The following is an 18,555-nucleotide window of genomic DNA, read 5'->3' as shown; positions in this document are numbered from 1 at the left end:
AACCACAGACTCACATTTTATATTGCTATATTACCTTCAGTTTGAAATGGTGCATATTTCAAAAACCAATATGATAAAGTTAAAATTATGTAACATTTCGAGTAAAAAAAAACCTACTTATTTCATCATATCATGCTCTTCAATAAGCCCATTAAACCAGGATGTGTAGTTTTGAACTAATTTGAATGCTGGGCAGAAACATCTTCATACCCCAGCTTAGATTTCAACCCAGCCTAAAGTTATGCTAACCCCACTACAGCTTGTGAATTGGCTGATCTTCAGCGCATTTGGAACGCATTGCGATCACAAACACAAAAAATATTTTTTCTTCGTAAATGAAACAAATTTATGGTTTGAACTATTTTTTCGAATTATAAAGTATTAACTTTGTACAGTGTAGACTATTTTTTTGTGCACAATAAACACCCATTTTGGTTTCAATACCCGAATTTGGAGACAAAAATTAAGCCAATGAAAGATATTACCATGTCTTTTTATAAGACTTGGACAAAATTTAAATCTAAAATTAGCTTTAAGAAATGTGAGTAACACTGGCTTCTCATTAAAAAAAAACCTCTAAAAGTGATGGAATGTTTTTATTTGTAGTCACTTGATTGGTGAAGTAAATGAGCAATGAAAATTTCTCTTATACAAACAAAAGATCGTTTCTCTGATAACAATAATTAATAATACCCACACGCATTACAGTCATACTTCATACACACAAACAAAAATTACAAACAGGAGTATGGATCCAGACATTAGATGAATCTGCAAGATATCTCAAGATTGATGTTTCTTAAGCATCTCAAATAGTTCATCTGCATCTTCTGATGTTTTGACTCGAATCAAGAGTGGAACAGGTTTCTTGGCATCACCAATTGCAAATTCCTTCTCTACAGGTGGATTTGGGATGCAGACAATCAGAACATTGTTTTTTCCAGTCCTTTGCATGGGTAATGAAGCACTCAGCATTATATTCAAAAGAATGTTACCTGTGAGGAGAAAAACAACAATTGTTGCTAAGGAAAACTAATTTGCACATTTTTCAAAACCCAAAATCGTCCCTGTTGTTCAGGATTAATAAAGACAAAAATACATGATGGAGGATACACAAATTGAAAAATATTTGCAGCAGTCAAATTTCTTAGGAGCAAGCCTGTCCCTTGCTCAAGAAAAAAAGTCTCATATATACATATTACAGGTGATTATAATTAAAATTCTCTTACTTTGAATACAGCCAAATTTTCAAGATATCTTAATGAGACCATGGAAAAGATTTATGCAATAAAATAGCTCAATTTTGACCACCAGGTGAATAAGTGGCACTTTATTGAATTTCTTTTTCTTCCATGGTCCATATAGCATATATACCAAGTTTAAATAAAATATATCCACCATAACGGGTGCTACACCAGTCTGAGTAGTTTCAGTATACTGACACTGCTCTGACTTATGAAGTGCCTGTTTTGAAGGAGGTATTCCACTGAAACTTGGTATGTTACAGTAAAAGCCCGAAGACTGCTACATCATTCTACTGTTCTGGAATCAGCATTACTGCAGAATTTCTTGACCATGCCCAAAGCCTGATTTACAGAAACAATTTGAAGGGTTCAGGGGAAAAATGACTTCACAGTAATTTTTTCGAAAAAGGGGTATCACAGTACAACAATTTTAAAGCCGTAAAAAATAGCAATAAAGTTTTGGTCCAATGGGGAAAACGATTATAATCCAAACCTTCAAACTTGTTTTTCTCAAAATCTAATTTTTGCTGTAAAGTCATTTTTCCCCTGGACCCTTCAATTCGTAAATCAACCATTATGAAACTTTTCTAAATTTTGCTTCTCATTCTGAATACATTACAACCTGAACTTTCCAATACTTTCTACTCTTAATGATTAAAAAGACTCGGATTTTAAATAGTACACCTTGATCCATAGGTTAAACAGCAAAATTGAAGGGTCATCATCGGTATCAAGTGGTACACATTCTCTATTCACTTCAGCTCAACAGTGTTAAAATGTGTACTCATTTATCAACGAAAGAGTAGAGAAAAATATAATTCAAACCTTTGTCTTTAAAGATCCGTTTTTCAACAACTTGGTCGAAAAAAGTAAAGTCTGACTTGCAAAATTTTTCCAAACTAAATTTACTCATACAAAAAAATATATTTTTTCCCCTCCAACTTTTGAATTATGAAGGAAATAAAAAAGTTGAGTTCAACAAGAAATTTTAACAATAAATTAGAAAACTCAAAGAGTACATGAACGTTTGAATTATCCAAAATTTTAATTAATCATCTAGTTGTACTTGTATATATATATATATATATATATATATATACTAGGGGGGCTCTGCCTCCTGCCGCCTTTGGCGGCCAACCCCCCACCCACTTCTCTCCCGGACATATCTTGTTTATTTCGTCCCACTTCATCAGCGTGCTATGGAAAAGGGGAAAGGGACGTGTGAAAGCACCAGCCTACTGAAGAAGCAAATTTTAATGAAAATAATAATAAAGCAACAAAAAACAAATGAGATTCATCAAGTATCCCCAGAAAACTTCCCCATGGGGGTCCCCAGATTCAATTCGCTGAATTTCAGTGGGGCCCCACACTGGATATATCTTGGGCTACCGATGTGTTGCAAATTTTACAATGTTAAACCACAAAAATCAATGAGATACATTCAGGGGCACCGAATTACAACCTGCCAACATTTCCATGAAGCTCTGACCTGCAAGCTTGTCGGACACCCCCCTGTGAGAATTTTTCATTTTTATCAATTTTACAACTAATAAAATCCAGGGCCCCACATCCAGTAGCGGGGACACAATACGCAGATTTTTAGTGGGGCCCCAGACTGGCTATATCTCGGGTTTCGGCTGTGGCAAATTCTACAACAGAAAAGAATGAGATTCATTCAGGGCCCCCAAAATCAAACCTGTAAGCATGGGGCCCCCCGACTTGGAAGCTTGTCGGTCATCCCCTGGTGCGAGTGCCATGAAAAATTTTCATTTGTATTCGTTTTACCAACGAATAAAATACAGGGCCCCTAAATGAAACCTGTAAACATGGGGCCCAGACTTGGAAGCTTGTCGGTCATCCCCCGGAGCGAGTGCCATGAAAAATTTCCATTTGTATTTGTTTTACCAACGAATAAAATCCAGGGCCCCCAACCAATTACCCGGGACACCAATTCGCATACTTTTGGTGGGGCCCCAGACTGGCTTTATCTCGGGCTTCGGCTGTTGCAAATTCTACAACAGAAAAGAATGATATTCGTCCAGGGCCCCCAAAATGAAACCTGTAAACATAGGGCCCCCGACTTGGAAGCTTGTCGGTCATCCCCCGGAGCGAGTACCATGAAAAATTTTCATTTGTATTCGTTTTACCAACGAATAAAATCCAGGCCCCCCAACCAATTACCCGGGACACCAATTCGCATACTTTTGGTGGGGCCCCAGACTGGCTTTATCTCGGGCTTCGGCTGTTGCAAATTCTACAACAGAAAAGAATGAGATTCGTCCAGGGCCCCAAAATGAAACCTGTAAACATGGGGCCCCCCCGACTTGGAAGCTTGTCGGTCATCCCCCGGAGCGAGTGCCATGAAAAATTTTCATTTGTATTCGTTTTACCAACGAATAAAATCCAGGGCCCCCAAAATGAAACCTGTAAACATGGGGCCCCCGACTTGGAAGCTTGTCGGTCATCCCCCGGAGCGAGTGCCATGAAAAATTTTCATTTGTATTCGTTTTACCAACGAATAAAATCCAGGGCACCCAACCAATTACCCGGGACACCAATTCGCATACTTTTGGTGGGGCCCCAGACTGGATATATCTTTTGCTTCCGCTATCGAAATTTTTCAACGTTAAAGCAGCAAGAAAACAATGAGATCCATCAAGGGCCCCTGGAAATGAAAACTTTTTACTTATACGTGAAATCTTCCCCGGGTACCCCGACCCTGTGTTGGGAGCACTGCTGTTGTGTGTGTATATTATACATATATATACCTCTCGGCATGGACCTCCCCCCCCCCCACAAAGGAAGGGCTGACAGGGGCCACAACGATTCTTATCACTTTTTGATTTTTCACACTATAAATTAATCACAGAGGGGCCCCTGAAAAGCTGGTTTGGGGGCTCGAAATCTAAATTCCAGCCTAAGGGCTCTGCTGTAGGATGTAGGAGCCTCTTGGTACATGCACAGAACATGGTCCCGATATGTGAATATCGACCCAATATCGATATATGAATATGAATGTACAATATATGAATGTGAATATCGATATATGAATCGAAACCGACTTCCGTAACAGATTTCCGTCACTCAAAAATTTCACCCACTTCCGTCACTCGGTTGCTTAGCAACAGGCCCTTTTCGAGTTTGTTTGTGATTTTATATTATAGAATAGATATATATTGCAGAGCTCAGCACGGATCGTGGCCTCAAAACTAGTGAAAATAGTGACCAAAATGTTTAAAAAAGTGACCAAATAATGACCAAAATAATTTTAGAAAGAGACCAAATGGACAATGAATTTTGATTATTACCAAATTGAATGAATTTAGTTTTTACTAAACTTTGTATTTCAATGGGAACTCATCGAAATTGCTTTTTTTTACATAATAGTGTGAAATAAATCAAACTCAAATGCATTCTGCTAACCAGAAAAGTTTTGAATAACTTATCAAATTTATCAAAAACTATGCATGAGAGAGTAACATTACATCCTTTCTAAGAAACAGTAGCAATGCCTTTCCCCATGTTGCTTTTCAAAACCCATCTTGAAAGCAATTTAAGCAGGAAAAACTTCAAAACGGGAAAAAGTTTTCACATTCAAAGGAAAAAAAATGAAATAAAATTTGATGAGAGAATTTGTCCCATCTACATTCTAGTGGATTTTTCATTCATGCTATGATAGTATACAAAATGTACTCAAACTTTTTTAACTAGTACAAATTTGATTTACATACCTAGGTTTGTATAATACGTTCCAACAAATTTTAACAAATTTACTACAATGATTAAAAAAAACTATAAAATTACATTTTGAACATTATTTTAAATTATTACTTAAATTACTTTGAGGGAGGGCAATCCACCCTCCCCCCAGCGTCAATGGCAGAGTCTACTGATATATATTAATTGTAATCTGCCGCACCCCTAAGACCTTCAAGTCTATCTCCACCTATGGCTGGACTGGGAAGGGTGGGTGAGTCTACTCTTTTACAGGTGGAGGGGGGGGGGGGCACAAAAATAATACTGCCCTTGGCTGAGGGAGAAAATAAACCAGTTTTGAAATTGTTTGGTTTTTGAGAGAAAAATTTTTAAATATATATATTTTTCTTTTTTTTACACACAACATACACCCCTGCAAGAAAAAACCCATTCCTTTACCCAGAAACTATAATTTTGGCCCCTTCCCCCCCCCCCCGTAATTTTTCAACAGAAAAAGACTTAGCGACCTTCCCCGGTAAATTTCCCATGAACCTTGTAAACACCAACTTGGGGACTTTTTTCCGCGCCAATCAATCGCCGTTTTGCGGCGGTCAATTCTAGATGGTTGACAAAGGGTACATAAAACTACAAAAAATATATAATTTATAATATGAATCAACCTAATATGCGGCAATTTGAGAAAATCGATAGAAATATATCGGGAAATACGGAAAATTAGGATAAAATGAAGACAAAAATCGAATCAATGACATACAGGGTTTATAAATGCGGTTGATAGAGTTTATGGATGCTGCTGTCACGGCTACCTAGTTTAGCGCGAAAAAAAGTCGCCCACGTTAACTCTGACTCCTTCCGTAATTTTCAACGAACAAAAACAGTGAATTCGCCCCCCCCCACCCGGGACATCCGATTTACCATGGCTGTAATACAATATTTTTTTCTGGAGGGGAAACGTAATTTTACTGCCCCTTGACTGTGAAATTCGATATTTTTGCAAAGGGGCCATTCAAGTATTACGCAAGCAGATTTTCAGTCATTTTTGACCCCCCCCCCTTGTCAGCAAAACACTGACCACTGACCCCCCCCCCCAGCAAAATTTCGTCAGCAGCTTAGAATATTTCATATCTTCAAAAAGGGGTGGTTGATGACGTAAGCAACCTTCAAACCCCCCCCCCCCCGGCATCAAAATTCAGCAAATCCGAAACCCTCTTCTCCCCCTCTCAATGCTGACGTAATACTTGAATGATCCCAAAGGAATTTATTCCCTTTTCTTAATTATACCATTCCATCAAAAATGCCGTTTGAGGCATTGCCCCCCCCCCCAGTTTTGAGTTTGGGATCTGATCACGGTATGTAGGAATCCGGGCCGCAAGTACAAACTAAAATTTACTATCGCCCGGAGATATTTATACTATCTATTTTTTTTAACGGAAAAAGAGTCAACTCTGCACCCTTCCTCGTTCAACACCCGTGGAACCAGACCCTGCCCTCTCCTATTGCGGTCATAACAGTGACTCGAGACAAAAACGTTTTAATAACTTCCAAGGTCTAAAAAGGGGATTTTTTTACACAACACCAAGAATGGAGAGCAACATGTCGATATTAAGTCAACAATCAGTATCGTGAAGATGCTCTAAATTAAGTTATGGCCAGAAGCGGATAAAGGTCAGTTGTTGACGGCCCCGGGCATAAAAAAAAATTATTAGGCCCCTAAAATTAAGGAAAAAGTTTAAAGTAGAGGCCAAAGACGCGCTCGGTGTGCGCACCCTTAAATCTGCCTCTATTTACAGCTCGCATGCACGTTAACTGAGTTTTTATCAGCCTGATGACCAATTTTCATCTGATTTGGAAACCCTTGTGTTAAACTAAACGTTGAATTGCAGGATTCTGTGATCTTTTCATAAATAGTTCTCCTTTCGACCATATCTGGGGCTACGGTTTCTTGCTGAGATTTAAATCCAGTTAAAAAAATAGTATGAATTTTATTTCTAGATAGACCGCGATTTTCAATCGAATGATTTTTTTTTATTGTAAGGAAATTCAAAATACCTGCGAGCTTCTTTAACCTTGGCCAGCTACAACAATATTCTCCAAAGCGTATTAATAATACGCTTCATATGTATTAATAGTACACATCTTTAATACGCGCGCTTTGGTATTCTCCCACTGCACGTAAGTTAGTTTCTGCACAGGCGCTCTTAAATCATAATTTTAAATAACTAAAAAAAATTAACAAAAGTAACGATAGAACAAACAACAAATGTAACTTGCTCGATGCTCCAAGAAAGGAATTCGGCCCTTAGGACTAAAACTTTTTAAAATAAATAAAATAAAGGATCAATTTTAAAATAAGATGAAAATGAAAGAATGAGTGAGCATCAAAGAAAACATGCTACACAAATAAAAGTGAAAGCCTGAGGATTTTTTTGGGATTGCAACGGTCGACCATATATAAATCCTATTTTCTCTGTTCCATTTTTAACAATAATTGGCAACTTTGTCACCAAATATGATGCTAAAAGTTGGCAATCATCAATTTTTTGTGCAAGAAATCTTGATTTCCCATATTTTTCCTGAGAAAACGTGGTCAGCCTAGAATTAAAAGGACTGGAGGAACATTTTCTTTAGGGATTTTCCATTCAAAAAATCTGATTTCAACCGGAAGATTTTGATAAGACTAAAAAATTAAAAGCATTAGCATTTAAGGGAAATTTTTTCCAACAAATATTTTGTTTAAATTCAAATTAACTCACCGAGATTGGTATCAGCACGTATTAAAAGCTGAGTTTTGCCATTCATGGGTTTTAGATACAGCACACCAACACCTCGGTCGACGTACTCCCCATTTTTTTGGCAGAAAAGCTTGCAACTGAAAAAATACATAACTCAATGAAATAAGGGAGGGAAAAAATCATGAACATAGTTAAAATGCAAAAAAGTTTGTCTTTTGAATGAAAATGTGCCCAGAAAAGCTGAAAACATCAAGATGAAAAATATCTGATGTCAAAATTATTTTGGTATGCACACATCTATCACAATTTCCAAAAACAAAATTATTTGACATGCCATTATTGTTCCCGGTCTTTAATTTTGACAAAAAAAATTGTTTCAGCCACATTCTTTCTTCAAATCCTGAAATTTGAGTTTGATTTATATTCTGTTCATTATCAGATAACCTATGTACAGTGCAGTACGCCTATGAAAAGTGATTCTAAATTCATGGGACAAACTTTAAGAGACGATATAAGACACTTAAACAAGCATTTTCAGTTATAATGTATAGTCATTAGACATTAGAGGTGCTTTTATGAATGCACAATAGTACTTCACAACAGTAGGAAATATATTTTTCTGACGCATTTACTGTGATATGTACAGGGGTTGGACAAACTAATGTGAACACCTGTGCAAAAAACAGCACTCAAGGGAACCTGTCATATATGTCCGCCCTCTGTTGTGGAAGAGTTCCACTTAGTGGGCGATAATGTGCACACATCAGTTTAGTCGTTGCAGTGATAGCGTTTAGATGTGATGTATATTGGGGCATTAAAACTTTGTTATGGCTGACCTCACAGATTACTAAAGAGGCACGATTATTGAAGCCCGTCTTGCAGGGGCTACAGTAATGAAAACGGCCACCCTTGTTGATGTCGGGAGGAGTACTGTGTCTATGGTAATGACAGCCTATAGCAAACAAAAAAAGACATCTACCAAGCATAACAGTGGCCGAAAGTCGAAGATGGCTGATAGACCCAGAAGGGTTTTGAAGCGGATTGTGGCCAGAAAGCACAAGATAACAACATCCTAGATAACATCTGAGATGAACACACATCTGCAGAAAGGTGTATCGACAAGAACTATCCGCTGTGAACTGCATGCAGCAAACATACAAGGTAGAGCGACTATTCCAAAATCATTGGGGACACCATGCAATTCCTTGAAACAACGAACATGGTGTCACAAACATAAGAATTGGACACAACAATGGGAGAATGTCATCTGGTCAGAAGAATCGTCGTTCACATTATTCCAGACTAACAGATGTGTTTATGTTTGTAGAGTGCCAGCACAAGCCTATGATGTTGATTGTCTCTTTCCTACTGTTAAGCATGGAGAGGGATCAGTGATGCAGTGGGGCGTGATGTCTCACTGGGGTCTTGGCCCACTTGTTGTCCTGGATGGGCGGGTTAATGAAGCGGTTTATGTGAGTATTCCCCTGGCCGACCATCTTCATCTAATGATGCAATATTTGTTCCCTGATTCTCGACCTGTGTTCCAAGAAGATAATTCGCCCGTCCACACTTGTGGAATTGTCACACTGCTGGTGTTCATCAACTGACTTGATGAACACCATTATGAACTGTAACACCTCATGTGGCCCGCTTGGTCCCCTTATCTTAATACAATTGAACCTTTGTGGGGTATTTTGCAGGCCGAAATGTGCAGTAGGTTTCCACCTCCAAAGACATGTTCTGAATTAGTAGCCTTTTTACGTAGGCTACGTATCCCTGTGACTGTTGCGCATGACTTGTATTTGTCCATCCCACAACGGATACAAGCTGTAATTAATGAAAAGGAGGGCCAACAGCCTATTAATAAGGATTTTGTTTCATTTCACAGGTGTTGATATTATTTTGTCCAACCCCTGTACTGCCAGCCATTTGAGTGTGTGCGTGTGTTTGAGGAACTAGAGATGTTTCATTACAGAGGTACTACTATTATACATAGAATATAGTAACACTGAAAAGTCCATCGAGACCAGAAAGTAATATTGTTATAGAGGTGATTTAAATTTTAAATTCTTGTCATTTTGTCCAGTCAACAACGAACATGCTATTTAAGCAGAGAGATTTCTATTCTATTTTTCTTAGCTACTGAAGAAGGAACTTAATATACTTCTGAAATGCGTCTAGCTGTTGTCCTCTTGGTATTTTGGGTTTACTGACGTTTCCCTTTGTATATTATGTTATTTAAGCTTTTTTAACTCATCATTGATAAGGCTAAATGCCACACAAGCATGAAACTTACAACATTCTTCATGGAAAAATTCACAGAAGGCAAACTGTCAGATGAGTGAGGAGTTTTTTTCCCCACAGACAGACTACATCTGAGCAACCGGTTTCATTTCAGATGTCTCATTATCGACATGAATCGCACAGGTAGTGTGTGCATGAGACTTACTTCAAATATTACATAGGTACTTCAGAGTAATGTAGGATACTGAAGTGCCTCTTAGATCTTGCAGAGAGAGAGAGGACCATGATCATTAGTTTTCTGAAAGAGCAATAGATAAGACTTTCAATTAATAAGTTGTGGCTTTATCACCAGAAATCAATGTGACCAGAAAAGGGAACACAAAGGCGCACCTTTCAGTAGTGGAAAAAAATCTACCATGACCCATGAAACAAAGGAAAAAAATCTTTTATCATTCTGCACGCACATTTTACTACTACTTAACCGTACATGCACCTCATACACATTCCTCTGCAGAATTTCTAGCAAATTGGTACATATGCAAATGTTTTTAACAGCTGGCTGATACAAAGAGGAATTTAGAAAAGAAAGAAAATTCAACTGCCCTCGCGGGGAATTGAACCCACATCTTCTCACTTGCTGGGTGAATGCCCTCAACCCCGAGACTACAAAGGCAATGAATCTCAATTTTTCCTTAGATCTTGCATGCACTGAACAGGACTGTACATAAATGGTTGGACCTAACTCAGGACAAAGCTCAAAATTGCTGACACTCAGGGCTCCCACTCAAAAAATGAGAAAAAGTAGGAAAACGCAGGACTAAAAAGAAGGATGGGGGAGGGTAACCCCCTTACACAACATAATCATAACATAATGGGGAAAAAATCCCTAAAAAAATTTTTTTCCCAAAAAAAAATTTTTTTTTTTTTTTTTTCAAATTAACTTTATTTTTCCCTAGCACTATTTCAGTCAAGCTAAAACAAAATGACAAATGACTTGGTTATAAAACCAATTTTTGGCCAAAACAGTGCACTAGCAACCCCAGATAATTCTTTGCTGTCTCTCCTCATATATATTACATTCTTTTTTGGGGTCTTCCAAAGTGACAACCTTGTCAACTCTCTTCGACAAGGCACAGAAAATTTCGAAAACGTAAATTTTTTAAGAATGACGCACCTTCGAGACCACTTTAGAAAGCACAATGCAAAATGTGCAAATTACAAGATCTGACGTATATAAGGCAAGGTGAACTAGATAGTTTTACTGCGTTGCTCATCATTTTTTAAATTTTTCTGTTTTGTTCACATTTTACTGTTCAATGCCAATGTAATCATTTTTGACAAATGAAGCACTTTCATTTCTAGCTCTTTGCTGAGCATTGTAAATATTGTTTATGCCTGTTCATGCCTTAAAAATATAGAAGAATATAGCATCAGAATCACCAAAGCTAGAATAGGCCTATGTATCCAACTGCTTTGAAATGCAAACTGTTTTTTCCCCTATTTGCACCATAATTTTGAATGATGAAAGTTACTGTCCAAGACCACGAAGTAATAAATACAAAATTATTTTTCCATCCAGACAGAAGTTTTTAATGACTACTATACTTGTTGAACCCTCAAACTAAGCAAATGAAAAATTAATCAATCAAATGGTCCACATACCCCCCCCCCCACCCTCTCTAAATTACCTTAAAAATGATACAATTTCTGCTTTGGCAGAATCATTAATTGCATTCTCCAACATTTGCAATATTTGGCAATATATCAATAATTTCCTGCTCAATTAAAATCAATTACACAAATTTTATCGATAGGATTTGGTAAAAAAATAAGAAGACAAACTAGAAAGTAGGACATTTTACCAAAAAAGTAGGACGAGTGAGAGCCCTGTGACACTGCCACCAGATGGCAACTTATCCAAGGATGATGTCGCTCTCTGCTATCCATACAAAAGTTTTTAACTGGTCCCATTCAGTGCACACAAGCTCTAAGGAAAGATTGAGATTCATTGGTTTTTAGTCTAGTGCAGTCATCTGGCAAGTGATAGGACGTGGATTCTATTCCCTTCAGTCAGTTGAATTTTCTTTCTTAAATTCATCTCCGCATCAGCCAGATGTTAAAAATCTTTATATGGATAACAGAGTGACATCCTTGAATTGGTATATGTCGAAATTTGTTGTGTAATTATATATATGCATGGCCCTAACATGTTTATGTTATCAGAATCATATGCATCTGACCACTAAGAGTAGTGAGAACTCTGACAATTATAACATTCAGAAAGTAAATTAATCTGAATGTTTAATAATTAAAAATTACCGTTTTGAGTATAAAGCGTCATCTTCTTTGACCTGGACCACTTCATTGCGAGGGGGAACATACTCTTCGTCTTTGTCGCCTAAAAAAATACACATTTTCATTGCACAAAAGAATTCAATGGGGGGGGGGGGTATATTGAATTTAGAGCAACCAATTTAAAATCTATGATGTGAAAAAACTGAATTCAGGGTTCTCACTCTTTGAAAGTAAAAAAAAATTCAAGGGCTATTCAAGCAAAATTTAAAAATTCAGGCACATTCATATGACAGTTGATAAAAAGCATGTTTTAAATCAAATCAATTCCATTTTTTCAAATTATATTCAACATCCACTTATTTTTAATTTTAGCGAGTTTGAAATAATAATTCATTCAAAGATTAAGTTTCAAAAAACAGTTATAGTTCTCATTTTAACTTAAGAACATAAAGAAAAAACATTTAAAAAAATTGTGTAGTTCAGCATACAAATGAAATCTAAGCAGAAATGTTTGAAACAGTATTAAAAACGCGATTAAAAATCTAAAAGGACAGTAATGTATTGCAACAGACATTCATTAATTTAATAGTTTAAAATACAGTGAAACCTCGCCACAACAATACTCAATATATAATGAATCTCACTACAATATATTTTCAAATCTTGTTTGGAATTGCCTAGTCTAATGTTAGACTCATTCTAAGGATAAAACCTTCTAAAACGACATTTTTTTAAGGCGATTCAGAAACTGCTACAACTTTTTTTTTTCTATTCTCACTCCAAATATCCTTAAATATATTTTTACACTCGTCACGTATTTTAGTTCTCTGAGAACGTCTAATAATATCAGTATTTGATACCACCAAAAGAGTAATTGTGATGAACATTTTACAGGGGCAACTTAGTTTATCGACTAGGGCCTAATCAATTTATTTTTTATTTTTGCAGCAAATAAATACTCAAAAAACACTTTTTTTTTTGGTGGTACTAGCAGCACAGATTTAGAAGAGTTACCAACAGCAGGATAAATTACATAGCACGCGATAATGTTCCCTCCCAATATATTGATAATCCCTCTACAATATTTTTTCTTGGTCCACAGAATATCGTTATATATATCGAGGTTTCACTGTTCTTGTATCTTAACACGTTCACGCCGGCGTGCATCACCGGTGGGTCACACTCGACTGTCCCATCAGGCTGTGTGCACCAACGGTGGGTCACACTTGAATATTCGGTCAGACGCTGTGCCATATAGTTGAATATGTGAATGGAAATTTAACGTATTTTAATTGAAAAAAGTAGGATTTACTTTATCTCAACATTATAAACATAACTTATAAAACAAAAATTCAGTAGTAAAAACATAATTCAATACTATAAACTTAAAACGCACTGTTACTGGATGAACAGTTGCACATACAATGACTGAATATGCAATAATACTGCCCCCACCAGATGAAGTGAAGCATCAATTCGAGCACCGCCTCACAGCGAAAAGCATGAAAATCTGTGAAGGTGTGAATGTGTTAAGCTTTGCTCTGCCAAATTTTATGCAACATATTTTAGAAATACCTCAGGTATGCAAGACCATATGTCCTGTTTTTAACATCATTGTTGCTCTCTTCATTTTCATCTCAGTGAACAGTTTGAGAGGAAGGACAAAAAAACTTATGGAAGAAATCGATTTGCAAATGAAAATGCACTTGGAAATGATTTTTCCAAGGAATTTTGCAAGGACCTTTAAAGGCTTTCAAAATAAATGTTTTTTTTCACGGATTTTCAAGGATTGTAAGCACCCTAGAATTTCCCTATTCACCACTGCCTATAGAAGGTGTTCGAATCTGAACAAACATATTTCAAAGCCAGCACTTAATTTCACTCAATAGTCTCAAACATATTTTGGATCGTAGATAAATTTGAATGATTTGAAACTAACAGGAGTCTATAGCATTTATATGTACTTGATGCTGAAAATGTTCTAACTCTTCAAGCAGTGTTACTTGCTCTTATATCACTACAAGCAAACAAATTTATTTGAAAGACAGTACAAATGTTGTAAGTTTGTGTGTCCTTAAATAAAGTGTCTATCAAAAATTCAACAAAGCATTTTTAATAAAAGAACTTTTTAAACTTTTATAGCATAATCCAAGACTAAGACATTTACTGTGTATCTCCCAAACCTGTTACTAGGGAAAAGTTATGAGAAATAAGGAATAATGAGCATTTTCAGATTTAAATTTTTCGTTCTGTTTTTGAATAAAAGATATTACATCATCATCAACTTTACTTTTTTTCTTTTTTTAAAGAATGGAACTATTATTTACCAGATTCAACAGAACTAATCTTCACAGCAGGTGAAGCAAGCTGAGAGGTAAACAGTTTTTTATCAGAAGTAGCAAACACAGATTTTCCATCGAACGGTGAACTAAAACTCAAGGTGAACGGCTGGCGTTCTTTAGCATTCGCAGGATTGTTGTCTTTGTCCAGCTCACTTTTTTCAGTAGTTTTGGGCATAGCTTGAGACTTGCACGTCTCCGTAGGATACTTTACAGAACCAAAACTAACTGTGGATGTGTTGGTAGTATTTGACGGGAAACCAGCCCCATATTTCATTTCAGGTTCACTTTTGTGTTCTTCCACAGGCTTCGATGATCCATCACGAGACGCTAATTTAAAAAAGTCTGTAAATGAAAGTAGTCATAGAGACGGCCACTGTTAATAATTATGCAACCTGAATATTCATACAACACAAATTGATTTCATTAAAACTTTATACACAAAAACAATTTTGACCTCTGAATTTTTTTTAACAATTCACAGAATTTTTGTTTGTTGTAAGACAGTTCCTTGCATAAGACTGGGCTTTACAAATAATAAAAAAAGAAATTTAGGTGCCAGCCGAATTTCTTAGAAGCCAAGAATGATTTTGTTCAAGATAAACAGTTCTAAATAATGTTTTTTCGACCTAACTGGGACTTTATATCCACCTTTTTATATTAAAAGAGACTATCATGAAATCAGAACATCATAAAAGATTTAGCGATCACATACAACATCAATTTGGTAGACGTCATGACGCCTGGGATTTGTCAAGTCCTAGTGCAAGGTAAAGGTTACTCTTTATGAATTTTTCGGAAGCATTTTAAATTAGCATGGAAGAGAAGGCTTCCTTAATATTTTTCTAAAGGGAAAATGCGTATTTAGGTATGAAGATAATTACAGAAAATCATGAGAACGAGACCATTCTCAAAACAATTTAGAGGATTGACTGAAGAACTGAAATTAAATTATTATATCACTGCTTAATTTCAAAAGGTTACATGGACCAACTACTATTTTTCTACTAATCGAAGACTTAAGACGTTTGGAAACAACTTGGTACTGTAAGGTCTGGTGGAATAAGCCCTGAAACAGACAGTGATCACTAAGAGAGACAAAAATTTAATAAAATTGTCACATACCTCATGTATAGTGGGAAAGCTTATAATCATGAGGGGGGGGGGGAATTAAAAATTTGACTCAGTGCTTATCTTTTCATTAGAATTATCTTGGAGTAATGTTTAAAAGGCTATGGATAGTAATAAATCCTTTTAATTCAATTCTAGAAGGAAGAGAACAAAAAACAATTTTCATGGCATTATAGTCTATCAAAATCAAAAGCATAATTTTTAATTGGCTCTATAGGCAAATATTTTTGTATCTCCAACAATAGTTCCTCGAAAATCACTTTACAAATAACTCATTACAGCGAGATTCTCATTACAAGCTTTAGGTATGTGATGCATACAAGAGTGCATGCTTCCCCCCCCCCCCCAGAAATTCCTGCATTTAGTTCTCGCCCTAGTTTGACAGATTTTTTTCAATGGATACATGGATGGGCCAGGATTTGAACCCAAACCTGCCAAACATGAGATTGAAACCCAACCTGAGAAACAACACTAACCACAAGTCCATCAGTTACACAATATTTATATGGAAGGGAAAGAAAATTTTTAACACTCCAACTAAAGCATGTAATATACACTACTTTCACCAGGTTCTGTTTTCTTCCGGAAAAAACTGAAAGAAACCAGAAGAAATGGATAAATTATGTAAGGTTACAAAATTAGGTTTATGCTATTGTTAGATTACAAAATGACAAACCTCATAAAATTTCATTGGTTTCAAAATAAATAAAATAATTAAAGCGACAATGATGCGAATGACTGACGTAGGGTAAGGGGTCCTTGGTTCTCTTGGTGTTTGATCAAGGGATTCCCCGAGTGAGTGCTAATTCTTCAATATTTATACAAGGCTTTGCACTTGAAAAGTCATCTCCTGCATAAACTAAATAATTATTTGGCACACACATATCAAACACACATAAAAAATAAAAATAAAAACACGTGGGAACAATTCAAATGATCATCAAACTTCAGAATGTCTTCAGAGGTCTGTCCAGACATCTTTTGTAAGGTCCTATTTTTGTGAAAATAATCATTGATTTTGTTAAAAATAAGCAGACATGCCGACTTTTGGAGTCCAGAAATCCGTAGATTCTCCCAGAAAGGGGAAGCCCCCAGTCGTCATAACTCCAATCAAAAAAATTTTTTTATTCATTTTTGTGAAAATTAAAAAAAATCAATCAAAGAAAAGTGTCCTCCTCCTCGTAGATCCTATGTAATCCCCTGAACATAACATAATAATGCAAAAAATTTGCAGCTTAATTTTTACGCTATCTCGGAAAGTCTCCAGTTTTATTTTTAATATACAACAGTATCACTCAAGAATTTTCTACGCTGTCCACACGAGAGAGCAATCGCACAGAGATCCCCGCATAGATCACTGCAGCTGTCATAACCTACAGCAATCACAGTTACTAACATACAGTACAATCCAGACCGACAGCTCAGTGCCATGTCAAACCAAACGGATTTGGAAGCATGGCTGAGAATAGCACGGGTGATTCTGACAGCGTAACTGAACTAATGAAACGGGGCAAGGGAAATCTACATATACACTGAATCTAGCATTCGTATGAGCTGACAAATGGTTTGCTCAAACATTGAGTATAAAAAAAAAAAAAAAAAAAAAAATCGGTTTTAGGCTGATGCAAGAAGTGCTGTACACCGAAGATGACTGAATGTGAACTAGTTGTCAGTAGAGAGCTGTTTCTCAAAGGACCCCGTTTTGCAATAGGAAAAACCACACTTCCAACTAGAGCTGTATGATTTTTGCAGTCCACAGTTATCTGGCAACTTTACTCCCCTTTCTGCAAAGTATACATCAAAAATGGCATACGTGCAGTTAATACTCATATTTTTGCTAAAATCGAGAAAAAGTCCAATTTTTGGCTAAAATCTTGAGAAATTTTGAAAAATTTCAGAGAGCTGAAGAAAGGGTAAAAAATCCGGTGTCTCCTGCCTAAATCTGGAGAGTTGGCGAAGAGAGGTCTAAGTAAATAATTTTGTGGGAAACAAAACAATCTATTTGATTAACCAAAAAATGAAATGCTAAATTTATGGTTTCATTAATTTGTATTTTGTGAAGGCCAGTTTTCCGAAGGGTTTCGAAAACAGACCCACATTTTGGCTTGACAGACCCCTGGTTTCTATTTTATATAGAAACTATAGCATTTCTATTTGCATTAACAATTTAATACAAACTCTGTTTTAGATAATCATATCAAATTCTGCTTCGTTATAAATATAAATTTATAAAAAAAAAAGAACAATAATTATTACCAGATTTCGATTGTTGAGTCCGCATCCACTCAGTTTTTTCTGGCATTTTGAATGATGAAGCTGAGGAGCCCAAAAACACTGATGACCGTTGAGTACTGGCAGCAGCTTTGCCTTTATTCAGATATTTTACTTCCAATTCTTGAACATAGTTCTTATAGTCATTGAAGACCGGACAAAAGTTACAACATGGATTCTTTTCAAAGTGCATTTTCATCCATTCCATCACACTACCATTAAGATTTCTAAGCATCTTGAAATACTGGATGTCTTGTTCCTGATCGGGGGTTGTCTGATTGACTCCAGTGACAGTTTTTTTCTCAGAAACAGTTTCTGCTGGGGCTTCAACAGCTGGAGCACACTTTATTTCCTCTGGTGATTCCGAGCAGCCATTCTGGGAACTTTGACTTAGCCCAACTGGAGCAGTAACACTTGTTTTGGCACTTTGTGGAAGAAAATTAAAACTTGGTTGAGCAGAAGACTTACTGGAGAATCCTGTGAATGCTCCGAAAGGACTTGAAGAAGTACTACCAGTCAAATCACTACCGCTGCTTGTACTGGTCTGCAAAATAAATTAATAGATTTTAATATTTAGGTATT

The 18,555-nt window shown here is 36.4% G+C and overlaps 1 protein-coding gene across 4 annotated transcripts in view; it reads right to left on the bottom strand.

Annotated features, from left to right (window-relative positions):
- Window positions 1–577: 577 nt before the first annotated feature.
- Window positions 578–18,555, bottom strand: part of Nup50 (nuclear pore complex protein Nup50) — a 32,267-nt gene continuing 14,289 nt past the window's right edge. For 2 of the 4 annotated variants that reach the window (XM_089255369.1, XM_089255363.1), the window contains exons 3-7: window positions 17,959–18,517; window positions 14,560–14,916; window positions 12,257–12,335; window positions 7,715–7,830; window positions 578–995 (exon numbers count right to left, since the gene is read on the bottom strand). In XM_089255369.1, the coding sequence (XP_089111495.1) occupies window positions 784–995; window positions 7,715–7,830; window positions 12,257–12,335; window positions 14,560–14,916; window positions 17,959–18,517 (1,323 nt within the window). In that variant the 3' untranslated portion in view covers window positions 578–783. The remainder of the gene's footprint in view (window positions 996–7,714; window positions 7,831–12,256; window positions 12,336–14,559; window positions 14,917–17,958; window positions 18,518–18,555) is intronic. The other 2 variants (XM_089255382.1, XM_089255373.1) reach the window with 1 other exon arrangement.

This window comes from Pholcus phalangioides, unplaced genomic scaffold (assembly GCF_987345545.1).
Source record: "Pholcus phalangioides strain wild (caught in Gottingen) unplaced genomic scaffold, Ppha-v1.0 ptg000004l_1, whole genome shotgun sequence".
NCBI classification, from domain to species: Eukaryota; Metazoa; Arthropoda; class Arachnida; order Araneae; family Pholcidae; genus Pholcus; species Pholcus phalangioides.
The sequence above is the reverse complement of the archived record's forward strand: the minus strand, read 5'-3'. Positions and strand labels throughout refer to the sequence as shown.